We start from the raw sequence: 14,170 nt of genomic DNA on the forward strand, positions 1-14,170 counted from the left end.
ACAGTCATTCATAGGTGTAAGATATAAATAGTTACTTACCGCTCATTTCTCCCCCTCCCTCTTTCTGTATTGATTAGGCCTCCTAAGTTTTGGGTTATCTAATTCAGCTTTTAGAAGAATTAAATATTGGGTTTGTTGGGTTTGTTTATAGCTTTTGCTCTTTTCTGCTTTTAATTTCTTTCTTTCTTTTTTTTTTTTTTTGTCTTTTTGCCTTTGCTAGGGCCATTCCTGTGGCATATGGAGGTTCCCAGGCTAGGGGTCCAATTGGAGCTGTAGCCACCGGCCTAAACCTCAACCACAGCAACGCAGGATCCGAGCCGAGTCTGCAACCTACACCACAGCTCACGGCAACGCCGGATCCTTAATCCACTGAGCAAGGCCAGAGATCGAACCTGCAACCTCATGGTTCCTAGTCGGATTCATTAACCACTGTGCCACTACGGGAACTCCTGCTTTTAATTTCTGCTTTAATTTTTTATTCCATCTTCCACTTTTTTTGACTTTTTGTTTTGTTTTGTTTTTTAGGGCCACAACCCATGGCATATGGAGGTTCCCAGCCCTAGGGGTCTAATTGGAGCTGCATCTGCGATCTACACCACAGCTCATGGCAACGCCAGATCCTCAACCCGCTGAGCAAGGCCAGGAATTGGACCTGCAGTCTCATGGTTCCTAATCAGATTCGTTTCTGCTGTGCCATGTCGGGAATTCCTGATCTTTTTTTTTGATGGGAGCATAAAATAGATGTGGACTAAAGTGTTCTGTTTCATGGGCTAAACCTTTTTCAAATGTGTATATTTCTCTGCTCTTGAGGACTGTGCTTCTTTCCTCATGTTTTGCTTTTCTTGGGTCCGATGAGGTCATAGAGGCCTGTTACTTGCCTCTCACCAGAACAAGTGAATTACTCGATTCCCTTCTTTCTACTTGATGTGTTGGAATTGTCTTCTTGGATCTTAGGTGGGGCCCAGTCATCATTTGACAGGTCAGATGCATGATCTCTCCGTGGGAAAATGAATCAGAAGAAAGCCAGCCAGGGTCCTGGACAGTTGGTCAGGAAGACTCAGCCTGGTCCCTCTCTGTGTCTGGATCCAGTATAGCCTGCCTGCCTTCTTGTCTTAGGTGCTCTCCTCATCTTGGTAGAGCCCATCCAAGGACACCAAGACTTGCGTCCTTGGTGGACCCACCCAGTTCAGGCAGCTGACTTTGTGGAAGTGCAGTCAGTGCCTTCGTGTTCCTCTGACCTTTCTCTTGCATCTCTTTGTGAGATGAAACGGTGGGGGCAGGACACCCTCTGCTGGTGCTCCTCTTAAGAGTATCTGCCTGGGCTCAAGCCTTTGCTCACAGCAGCCAGATGCTCTGCAGGTCCTCATTCCCCACTGCGGGCCCTTCCACACCCTCATCCCCCCAGACAATTACGCATTCAACGTAGAGTGTGTATGAGGGTTCAGGATATTTTCTACTTCGTAAATAACCCTCATAATCTAACTAACCTCAGTGACGTGTGTGGAAAGCTACCTCTTTGTTCCTTTCTCAGCTGCATCCCGATGATCTCTTGTAGAAAATCTTCAGAAGTTTTAACATTTGAATGGTAGGTACCCTTTCCTAGTTTCCAATTTGGTACCATTCCAGTCACTGTTTTTCTCTCCCCACCCCCCACCCCGCTCCCGCCACTGCTCTTTCTCTCCTGTTCTCTAGGTGGTTAAGTTTGTATCTGGAAGGTGGAAAGAGGGAGAAAACAAAGGCTTCTGACTAATACACTGAGTTTTTTTTTTTTTGGTCATTTTGTTGTTGTTGTTGTTGTTGCTATTTCTTAATCCAGTGGGTTTCAAAGGGAAATAATTCTTTGATTTATACATTATTTTGTTGAATAATGGTATTAGTTAGTCCAGTATGATTTTTTTTTGTCTTTTTTTGCTATTTCTTGGGCCGCTCCTGTGGCATATGGAGGTTCCCAGGCTAGGGGTTGAATCGGAGCTGTAGCCACCGGCCTACACCAGAGCCACAGCAACGTGGGATCCGAGCCGCGTCTGCAACCTACACCACAGCTCACGGCAACGCCGGATCGTTAACCCACTGAGCAAGGGCAGGGACCGAATCCGCAACCTCATGGTTCCTAGTCGGATTCGTTAACCACTGCGCCACGACGGGAACTCCTGACTAATACACTGAGTTTATCTGGAAGTCTAGATTTGTAATTTTTCAATGAGTGTGTAACATTCTTATTAACGTAAACATGATTGTTTCCTGATTAGTCAGGCTTTGGGACTTTTCCAGGCTTCACTCTGCTTTCTTTGCTCTGTTAGAAATGTCTTTAAACGGAGCAATTTTGAGATTTTTTTTTTCCCCTTTGAATTTATTGTTCAAAGTTGGCCTGACTTTAACAAAGTCAGCAGTCAAGAGTGTTCTGTGTAGGGCACGGTCATTCTTCAGGCATCTCCTCTGTGCCTGGCAGGAGGATGGTGAATTAACCCAAGTCAGGTACAGCCTGAGAATCCCGAGAGCCTCCTTCCCCCTTAAGGATTCTGTGAGCGCCGTTGACTAGTGCTGCTGAAACTAGACCGTCGTGTTGTCCGCATTCCCCTCATCGTATCAAAAAGGGAAATTATAGATAGTATTTTAGCACGACTTGTTTTTATGAAATCTATATTGGCTCCTAATGTAGGTCACTCTTTTCACACACCCTTAATGTAATATAGAATTTTGCTGGGGATGTATGTTAATTTAATAATCCTGCGGCTGGCTGGCCACAATGGTGGACCTTGTCATTGAAATTCTTTGAACTGGGGGATTTCCACAGTGGCCTAGTTATGTTTTTCTCTTTCTAGGTAAAAAGGGGTGGCGGGGAGAAGAAGTTCTCTTATAACAAAAACCTATATAGTAGGAGCTGGTGTTTTGGAGCAATGAGGAGTTTTCATTTATCAGCCACGTAGATGTAACTCACCCAAGGGCTCCTGTAGTTGTATCTGTTGCTACAGCAACATCATCAAGGGAGGTGTGGTTTAGGCACCCACTGTGAGTGTAGGTGCACTTTCAGTTTTCAGCAGCATTTATTGTCTGTGAACCCTGGCCCATAGTCTGTAAGGGGATGTAGGAATAATTGCAGAGGGGTTGACTTTTTTTTTTGGAGTATTTTAATAGTGATATAGTGCCTGCCATGTACCAGGCACTGTTCCAATTGCTCCATATGCTAACTCACTCAATCCCATTATTCCCATTATATAAACGAGGAAACCAGGGCATAGAGACATTAAAACATTTGCTGCAGCCATGATGCGACTAAATAGTGGAACTGGGGTCAGAACTGGGCAGTCTCCTCAGATTCATTAGCCTCAGTTTCGTTGTCATTCAACAGACATTTATTAAGTACCGTATACTGGCAAGAGATTGAGTTGGGTCCCTTCTAAACCTGACTCATTCATCAAATGCTTATTGAATACCTACTATGTGCCAGAGGATAGAGGGGCGAACAAGACAAAGTCTTTGCTCATGTGGAAGTTAGAGACTGGTTTGGAGTCAGACAGGCAATCAATCCATCAATCGATAATAAATTTTCAGACAGTGATAAGTCCTATGGCAAAAATAAAGCCGGGGAAGGGACTGGACAGTGATGCAGGGGCGCAGTGATAGTTTTAGATTTCCGTGGGCTGAGAAGGCCTCTCTGAGTAGGTGTGGTTTGAGCAGAAGCCTGTTTGAGGAGAAGAGCCAGCCTAGGGGGGACTTGGAGTGGGGAGCAGTGTTGCAGGCAAAGTGACGAAGGTCCTGCAGTCAGGATGAGCCAAGGCCAGAGTGTGTGGAGCAGGTTGAGCTGGAGGGGAGGGCGGAGAATGTCTGGGATGAGGTCAGAGAGGGTGATAAGGTCATGTTGGTCCTGGCAGGTTATGGGAGGGAGTCTGGGCTTTATTCTGAATGTGATTAGATGGTTATCTTTGAGAGCTTGGAGTGGGGTGGTCGTGATGTGTCTGGATTGACGTTTTTCAGAGAGCACTCTGGCCGCAGGACAGCAACAATAAAATAGGAGGCTTTCGTGTTGAGCTCAAAGATTCTCTCGCATCACGCCTTCTGTAACTCAGTTTATTTTTTAAATTTTTAAATTTTTTTTGTCTTTTTAGGGCCACACCCATGGCACATGGAGGTTCCCAGGCTAGGGATCTAATTGGAGCTACAGCTGCCAGCCTACACCACAGCCACAGCAGCACCAGATCCAAGCCGAATCTACGACCTACACCACAGCTCACGGCAACGCCGGATCCTTAAGCCACTGAGCGAGGTCAGGGATCGAACCCACAACCTCATGGTTCCTGGTTGGATTCATTTCCGCTGTGCCACGTTGGGAACTCCTGTAACTCAGTTTAAAGGTGCTGCTGTCCTACAGTGCCTGCTCTTAAACTCAGGGCCCAGTGAAGCAGACCCACTCTGGAGGGATCTGAGGGTGGACGAGACCTGGGGTCACTCAGTCCATCTAACCCTCATCCCCCCCCCCCGCCGCCCCCAACCAAGCACACTTCCTCCTAATGTTTTCATATTTTCCCTCCACTTTTTTTGTTTTATTCTCCCCATGGGGACCATATCTTGAGAGGAGTTATCCGGGGAATAATCTGTATTAAGGCCCTAAGGGAGGGAGTTCCTCTTGTGGCTCAGCAGGTTGAGAACTCAACTCGTATCTATGAGGACATGGGTCCAGTCCCTGGCCTCACTCAGTGGGTTAAGGATCCGGCATTGCTGGGAGCTGTGGTGTAGGTCACAGAGGTGGCTCAGATCTTGCGTTGCTGTGACTGTGACTGTGACATAGGCCGGCAGCTGCAGCTCCGATTCGACCCTTAGCCTGGGAACTTCCGTGTACCACAAGTGTGGTCCTAAAAAGTGGAGGGGGAAAAAAAAAAAAAGACCCTAAGGGAAGATGTTAGCATTCCTTGACTGGCTTTAAAAACAGAAGCTTCATGTTTGCCCAAAAGGATTCATGGCCAGAGAATGAAGATGGGGGACATTGTTGGGTTGGAAAAAGCCACGCAAAGGGGATTCAGCTTGATGACATCCTTGAAGTAGGAGCCAGAAACCTGGGCTCAGCTCAGCATGGCGATTTCCAGCTTTGAAACATTTGGACGTGGTCCTTAACCTTTTTGAGTCTGTTTCCTCGTTGGTAGAGATAGTATCTGTCCGTTAACCTCACGAGGTTGACGGAGAGTGTGGTGAAATGAGAATGTGTAAGTGCCGTGCACACATGTGCCATGGAAACAGAGGGAAGTCATAGGCATCTGGGGTTCACCAGCTCTTCCCGTGTGCTCAGGGGATACGCCATGACACGCCCTGCAGTAGGGGTGTCTTCCCTGGTCGTATTGTCCTCAGAGCAAAGAATCTGCAGTGTGACAAGCTCTGGTTGACTCTCGCCTCCCCAACCCCCACTAACTGATTTGCGAACTAGTTAATTTTCCACTGTCTGGCCAGGGCACTTTAGACCTTTTATGTGGGCTTCCTGGAGGGTTAGTAGCTGAGGTTCCCCAGAGCAGAGGTGAGGGGAGTTGGCCTGGAGTCACAGGGAGGCCTGCAAACAGGTGGACAATTTCATATGCACACATGAACAAGGCACAGTTGCTGGTGTTGGGGGATGCACAGCGCTGGCAGGTTAGTTATATATGTAAAATAAATGATAAAAACTGACAATGGCTTCAGTGGCAGTATCGTCAAAATATTGAGAAGGGAGTGACTAATTCTGCCAGGGAGTGGATCAAGGGAGGATTCCAAGAGGAGGGGGTGTTTGAGCAGATTCCTGTGAGACCTTTGGAGCCCTCTACATTAAAAAAAAAAAAAAAAAAAAAAAGAGAGGGTGTGGAGTTCTCATCGTGGCTCAGCGGAAACGAAGCCAGCTAGGAACCATGAGGCTGCAGGTTTGATCCCTGCCCTCGATCAGTGGGTTAAGGATCCGGTGTTGCCATGAGCTGGTGGTGTAGGTTGCAGACATGGCTCCGATGCCGTGTTGCTGTGGCTGTGGTGTAGGCCTGTGGCTACAGCTCTGATTAGACCCCTAGTCTGAGAACCTCCATATGCTGCGGGTATGGCCCCTAAAAAGGTAAAAGACAAAAAGGAAAAAAAGAAAAGAGAAAGGGCCGTGTGTGCTTTGCAAGCAACGATGGTGGGAAAAGAAACAGCATGGCAGGTTCAAGGCTCAGGTCAGGCCAGGTTGTAGAAAACTGCTGTCTGAGCTGATTGTTGCCTTATCTTTTTTTTTTTTTTTTTTTTTTAAGGGCCACATCCCACGGCATATGGAAGTTCCCAGGCTAGGGTTCCCAGGCCGGCCTACACCACAGCCACAGCAAAGTGGGATCCTAGCCGCATCTGCATCCTACACTGCAGCTCACAGCAATGCTGGATCCTTGACCCACTGAGCAAGGCCAGGGATCAAGCCCATGTCCTCATGGATCCTGGTTGGATTCTTAACTTGCTGAGCCACAACAGAACTCTCGATGTTGGCTTACCTTACTAAAGATTTTGAATTCTTTTTTCTTTTGTGTGACGTTTAGCCATAGACGCTAAAGCCATGCTGAGGCCCAGTGAGCTGGTGTTGATAAAATGTGGGTGGGCCCTTCAGAGCCTAGCGTGGTGCCTTGTCTGAGGTCAGGGTTTACATAGTTACCAAAATGATGACGACATGATGGTTGTCTCAGCTCCAGAGAAGATGTCCCCTTGCCGATCCCCAGACCCTGGGGTGTGGACACTCCATGCCCTGTGGCGTCAGTGTGCTGAGGAAAGAGATTGGCCAGACGCTGCTGTTCTGTGGGCCTGTCCACACCGAGAGCGGCTGCTGAGGGGTTTGCCTTCCCAGCTGACAAGCCCCATGGCCGAGGAGAAGTGGAGGGGTGGGGTCCATTCCCAGGAGTACTTTCTGTGAAAAAGGCACCCTTTCAGTAATGACGGAAGTATTTTTAACATCGCATAAGCATGCGATTAAATTATCTGTGGTCAGCAGTGATGGGAGACAAAGGAAGGTGCCTTTCTGGTTTACTTTCCATCGCCCCTTGTGTTGGGTGGCATTGCCCTTGGCTCCAGACCCTGCTTCCCTCTGCCTCTTCCCAGACCCTCTGCCCAGATGTGCCATGATCACCTGAAGCTCATGGATGGATATGACTGCTAGGTGGCCTTCTCATTTCCTGTGTATTCTCCTCCCTACGGCACACCCAGCCTGCACAGAAGGAGAGATCATTCTGGAAAAAGCACCTTCCCACCCCCAGCCTGTGGTCTGATTACCCACGGGTCAGGAATGCAGAAAACATTCCTGACCAAGGCCCTTTGCCTAGTATCACGTCACCTTCTTGCCATATTCCTTAGTCTTTGCCTCCGAGTGATTCCAAGGTGACTTTCACATCTGCAGCTAGACAGGGCTTTGCTCTCTTATCAAATCTTAAAACCAGAAAAGGTAACTGGAAGACTGCATCTTTTTTGGGTATTGCAAGTGGCTTCCTGCTAAGGCCTGAGAAGATGGGAGTCCATAAGTTTTTACTTTTTATTTATTTATTTTTCTTTTTTGGCCACCCTGTGACATCCACAGAGACAATGCCAATCCCACTGCTCCACAGTGGGAACTCCCGATGTTTTTAATATTCCCTTCCCTTTCTTTTCTGGTACTTGCTCCTCCTGCCCCTTTTAAACAAATGTGTGTGTGTGTGTGTGTGTGTGTGTGTGTGTGAAAATTTTAAAACAAATACAAAAGATGAGAGAATTTCTTTATTTTTTTGTCTTTTGTCTTTTTAGGGCCGCACCTGTGGCATATGGAGGTTCCCAGGTTAGGGGTCAAATCAGAGCTACAGTTGCCAGCCTACACCACAGCCACAGCAACATGGGATCCGAGCCATGTCTGTGACTTACACCACAGCTCATGGCAACACCGGATCCTTAACCCACTGAGCGAGACCAGGGATCAAATCCTCATGGATACTAGTCGGGTTCGTTAACCACTGTGCCACTACAGGAACTCCGACTTTTTTTTTTTTAAAGAGAGAATTTATACTGAACCTGAAAGTACTGGCTTCAACAGTGATCACCTTTGGAGCTTCCTGTATCATCTATGTCCCACTTACCTAAGTGTTCTTAATTATTTGACGCAAGTACCACATCTTATCATTTCCTCTATGAAAATGTAGGTATGCGTTACCAAAATATGAAGACTTTGTAAAGTCATAGTACTTTCATTATCACATCTAATTCCTTCTTCTCACTGAATAACCAGTATTCAAATTTTCCTGTGTATCTCAAAACCTTTTTCTTTAATGGCCGCACTCTCTGCATAAGGAAATTGCCAGGCCAGGGATTGAATCCAAGCTGCACCTGTGACCTAGGCTACAGCTCCAGCAGTGCTGGATCCTTAATCCACTGTACCAGGCCGGGGAGTGAACCTGTGCCTCCACAGGTACCCAAGCTGCTACTGTCAGATTCTTAACCCACTGTGCCACAGCGGGAACTCCTTGAAACCTTTTAACCCTGTGTTATAGTCAGCATCCATTGCAACCGGTGATCAGTCTCTTGAGTTTCCTCATATCCGTAGGTGTTCTTTCCATCGCTCTCTCCTTTCCTTGCAATTTACATATTGAAGAAACTGGGTCTTTGGTTCTCTTTAGTTTCTCATAGTGTAGATTCTGCTGACTGCCATCTCTGTAGTATTGTTTAACTTGTTCCTCACTCTTCTGTATTTCCTATAAATTGGTGTTGTGTCTAGAGATTTTTTTAGGATTCAGATTCAATTTTCTGGCAAGCATCCTCCATAGGAAGTGTTGTGAACTTATTCCAGGTGGCACATAATGTTTAGTTGTCTCTTGGTGATGCTTGAGTGAGTTTTTAAATGTGTTAGGTATTTAAGAGAGTTCTGATCCCTTAAGGTTTATCTGGGCCCAGGTGATGGTTTGGAGAAAGTGGGGGAAAGAGAGAAGGCGGTGTGCTCACAGAGTTCTTTCCCTGTTGAATTCCAACAGTGGAGGTGGCTCTTATGTTCTCGGTCCCTGAACTGTTGGTCCACTGGCGCCTGCTGGCAGGTGAATCAGTAAGTAGGATTTGGTGTAGAGCACTGCCTGTCCTGCATTTCTCTCGGTCATAAAAGACCCATTCATGTAAGAAATGTTAAGTAAGAAGAGGCTCAGAGTCTTTGTAATTATTTTTGCCTTCAGAGGTATTCCTTTTTTTTTTTTTTTGGTCTTTTTGCCACTTCTTGGGCCGCTCCTGCGGCATATGGAGGTTCCCAGGCTAGGGGTCCAATCGGAGCCGTAGCCCCCGGCCTACGCCAGAGCCACAGCAATGCTGGATCCGAGCCGCGTCTGCAACCTACACCACAGCTCATGGCAATGCCGGATCGTTAACCCACTGAGCAAGGGCAGGGGCCAAACCCACAACCTCATGGTTCCTAGTCGGATTCGTTAACCACTGCTCCACGACGGGAACTCCAAGAGTTATTTCTTTGTTTGGCTAAACCAGCTACTTTTGCTGGTGTTCTCCAGGGGTGGGTTTTCATCTGATTTGTAAGGTGATTCTTTTCTTCTTTCAGGACCTCATTTTGCCCAACGGTGGTACTCCAGCAGGCACTGCGAGTCCGGCCTCTTCGTCTTCCCTTCTCAACAGACTTCAGCTTGATGATGACATTGATGGTGAGACTAGAGACCTGTTTGTCACGGTTGATGATCCCAAGAAGCATGTGTGCACGATGGAGACCTACATCACGTACAGGATCACCACCAAGGTGGGTCCCTTCTTTGTCTTCCGCCCACGTGGGATGTCCTGGAGAATCAGAGTCCTACTGCCGTGACTCCTGCCTCTGCTTTTTCCCTCCCTCTGTACGTCTCTGTTCACCTGCATTACAGTTGTGTGTACAGCTCTTTGGGAGACCAGATATATTCAGATTAATAGGATTTTATGTAAAAATTTTTTTAATAATTAAAAAAATTTTAAGGATAGTTGATTTATACTGTTCCATCAATTTCTGCTGTACAGCAAAGTGACCCAGTCATATATATATATATATATTCTTTTCCTCATACTATCATGTTCTATCACAAGTGATTGGATATTGTTCCAGTGCTACACAGCAGGATGTCATTGCTTATCCATTCTAAATGTAATAGTTTGTACCTACTGATCCTAAACTCCTCATCCACCCCACTGCCTCTCTTCTCCCTCTTGGCATCCATAGGTCTGCTTTTCATGTGTGTGAGTCTGTTTCTGTTCTATAAATAGGTTCATCTGTGTGAGATATATATTTATATATAATACATATATAAAATCTTTTTTTTTTTTTTTTTTTGCTGTTTGGGGACCTCGGCATATGGAAGTTCCCAGGCTAGGGGTTGAAATGGAGTTGCAGCTGCCGGCCTACACCACAGCCACAGCAGTGTGGGGTCCGAGCCACAACTTTGACCCATGCCACAGCTCATGGCAATGCCGGATCCCTAACCCACTGAGTGAGGCCAGGGATCAAACACGAATCCTCATGGATACTAGTCAGGTTCGTAACCCACTGAGCCACAGTGAGAACTCCTGTGCCGCATTTTAGATTACACACATGAGTGATATCATATGGTATTTGTCTTTCTCTGTCTGACTTATTTCACTTAGGAGAGTCTCTAATTGCATCCATGTTGCTGCAAATGACATTCTTTCTTTTTTATGGCTGAGTGGTATTCCAGTGTATATATGTACCACATCTTCTTTATCCATTCATCTGTTGATGGATATTTAGGTTGTTTCCATGTCTTGGCTGTTATGAATAGTGCTGCTATGAACATAGTGGTGCATGTATCTTTTTGAACTGTAGTTTTGTCTGGATATATGCCCAGGAGTGGGATTGTTGGATCCTATGGTAGTTCCATATTTAGTTTTCTGAGGTACCTCCATACTGTTTTCCATAGTGGCTGTACCATTTCCTATTCCCACCAGCAGTGTAGGAGAGTTCCTTTTCTGCACACTCTCTCCAGCATTTGTTATTTGTTAGACTTATTAATGATGGCATTTTGACCAGTGTGAGGGGGTACCTCATTGTAGTTTTGATTTGCATTTCTCTACTCATTAGTCTTGTTGAGCAATTTCTCATGTGCCTGTTGGGCATCCGTATGTCTTCTTTGAAGAAATGTCTATTTAGGTCTTCTGCCTGTTTTTTGATTGGGCCCCTTTTTTTTTTTTTGCTGTTGAGTTGTTTGTGTAGTTTGTATATTTTGGAGATTAAGCCCTTGTCAGTATCATCATTTGCAACTATTTTCTCCCATTCCATAGGTTGTCTTGTCTTGTCTTTTTCTTTTTTTTTTTAATGGTTTCCTTTGCTGTGCTTACAAACAGCTTGTAAGTTTGATTAGGTTCCATTGGTTTATTTTTGTTTTTAATTCTATTGCCTTGGGAGACTGGACTGACCTAGGAAAACATGTGTATAGTTGATGTCAGAGAATGTTTTGCCTTTGTTCTTTTCTAGGAGTTTTATGGTATCTTGTCTTATGTTTAAGTCTTTAAGCCATTTTGCATTTATTTTTGTGCATGGTATGAGGGTGTGTTCTAGTTTCACTGGTTTACATGTAGCTGTCCAGTTTTCACAGCACAACTTGTTGATGAGACTGTCTTTTTCCATTATACATTCTTGCCTCTTTTGTTGAAGATTAATTGACTATAGGAGTCTGGGTTTATTTCTGGGCTATTTTGTTCCATTGGTCTGTATGTCTGTTTTTGTACCATACCACACTGTCTTTGATTACTGTAGCTTTGTAATATTGTCTGAGGTCTGGGAGAGTTATGCTTCTTGCTTCTTTTATTCCCTTCAGGATTGCTTTGGCAATTCTGAGTCTTTTATGGTTCCGTGTAAATTTTTGGTTTGTTTGTTCCAGTTCTATGAAAAATGTTGTGGGTAATTCGATAGGGATTGCATTAAATCTGTAGACCGCTTTGGGTAGTTATGGCCATTTTATCAATATTAATTTTTTTAATCCAGGAGCATGGTGTATCTTTCCATTTCGTTGAATCTTCTTTAATTTGCATCTAGTGCTTAGCATATTAAGTCTTTCATGTCCTTAGGTTTATTCGTAGGTATTTAATTTTGGGGGGGTACAATTATAAAAGGCATTGTTTTTTAAATATTCCTTTTCTAAATCTCATTGTTAGTATACAGAAGTGCAATTGATTTCTGAATGTTAATCTTGGATTCTGCTACTTTGCTGACTCATTGATCAGTTCAAGTAGTTTTTGTGTGGAGTCCTTGGGGTTTCCTATATATAGTATCATGTCATCTACAGTAGAGTAACAATTTTACCTCTTCTCTTACAATTTAGATACCTTTCATTTCCTTTTGTTTGTCTTATTGCTGTGGCTAGGACTTCCAATACTATGTTGACTAAAAGTGGTGAGAGTGGGCATCCTTGTCCCAGATTTTAGTGGAAAGGTTTTCAGCTTTTCTCTGTTGAGTATTATATTGGTTGTGGGTTTGTCATAAATGACTTTTATTATGTTAGGATAGGTTCCCTCTGTACTTATGTTAGTAAGAGTTTTTATCAGGAATGGATGTTGAATTTTCTCGGTGCTTTTTCTGCATCTATTGAGATGATCATGTGGTTTTTGACTTTTCTTTTTTAATGTGGTGTATGACGTGATTGACTTGTGTATGTTGAACCATCCTTGTGAACTTGGGATGAATCCCACTTGGTTGTGGTGTATGATCTTTTTTTGTGTTACTGGATTTGGTTAGCTAAAATTTTGTTGAGGATTTTTGCGTCTATATCATCAAAGATATTGGCCTATAATTTTCTTTTTTGGTGTATCTTTGTCTGGTTTTGGTATTAGGGTGATAGTGGCTTCATAGAATGTCTTCAGAAGTGTTCCTTCTGCAGTATTTAGGAAAAATTTAAGAACGATGGGTATAAGTTCTTGGCATGTTTGGTAAAATTCACCTGTGAAGCCATCTGATCCTGGACTTTTGTTTGTGGGGAGAGTTTTTATTATATATTTGATTTCATTTTTAGTGATTGGTCAGTTCAGTTGATCTGTTTCTTCTTGATTCAGTTTTGGTGCACTGTATGTCTCTAGAAAGTTGTCCATTTCTCCTAGGTTGTCAAATTTGTTGGCATATAATTGTTTATAGTTTTCACTTTTTTTTTTTGTATTTCTGCAGTATTTGAGGTTTCCCCTTTTTTATTTCTTATTTAGTTTGGGTTCTGTCTCTCTTCTTCTTGTTGAATCTGGCGGGAGGTTTGTCAGTTTTGTTTACCCTTTTAAAGAACCAACTCTTGGTTTTATTTTATTTTTTTTCTATTGTTTTTTGAATCTCTGTTGTATTGATTTCCTCTCTGATCTTTATGGTTTCCTTCCTTCTGCTGACTTTTGGTTTTGTTTGTTCTTCTTTTTCTAATTCTTTTAGGTGGTAGGCTAAGTTGTTGATTTGAGATTTTTCTTCTTTTTTGAGGAAGGCCTGTATTGCTACGAACTTCCCTCTAAGAACTGCTTTGCGGCATCCCATAGATTTTCAGTGGTTGTGTTTTCATTGTTGTTTGTCTCAAGTTATTTTTAAATTTCCCTTTTGATTTCCTCATTGACCCATTGGTTTTTCAGTAGCCTGTTGTTTGGTCTCCATGATTGTTTAGTCTCTATGATTTTTTTTTTTAAATCTTCAAATGACAGAGAAATTCTGACTACAATCTTTTAAATAAAACACATAGTCCTGGTACTTCTCTATTTATTTTCTATGGTGATACAATTTAACATGTTAATATCACATTACTCTTGAAATGGATAAATCATTGTCTCAATCTGAAGCTCTCTAATAAGACCATGATTATAATTTGGTGTAATTAGACTTTATGGTAGGGAGAGGAGTAGGAGGAATGGGAACTAATATTTATTGACTTTCTGCACATGCCACTGTCATAGTGCCTTGTCTCTTCCACACCTGGTTCACATTGAACACTTGTCTGTGTACACGTGCACACACGCACTCGGGGTCTGCCCCTATCACCTTGGCCACTAGGTAACATTTCTCAGCATCGGGCTAGGTGCTTTGATGTGCATTATATCCTCAGAGGTCCTAGGTTTGATATATGTATTCCCAGGAATCATTTCCAATGACTTATTTTCCATCCCCGTAGGGTCAACTTATTTTTTACCCTGTAGTCAGTGAAATGCAAAACCTGTTTTTCTTGAATTTGTGCTCTAAACAGTTGACTGGCAAGGT

General features: G+C 43.9%; 1 protein-coding gene across 1 annotated transcript in view; it reads left to right on the forward strand.

The window, feature by feature from the left end:
* Window positions 1-14,170, forward strand: part of SNX30 (sorting nexin family member 30) — a 128,631-nt gene that overhangs the window by 45,848 nt on the left and 68,613 nt on the right. The window contains exon 2 of the mRNA XM_047768175.1: window positions 9,521-9,712. Within this exon, the coding sequence (XP_047624131.1) occupies window positions 9,521-9,712 (192 nt within the window). The remainder of the gene's footprint in view (window positions 1-9,520; window positions 9,713-14,170) is intronic.

The sequence above is a fragment of the Phacochoerus africanus genome, chromosome 2 (genome assembly GCF_016906955.1).
Source record: "Phacochoerus africanus isolate WHEZ1 chromosome 2, ROS_Pafr_v1, whole genome shotgun sequence".
NCBI lineage: Eukaryota > Metazoa > Chordata > Mammalia > Artiodactyla > Suidae > Phacochoerus > Phacochoerus africanus.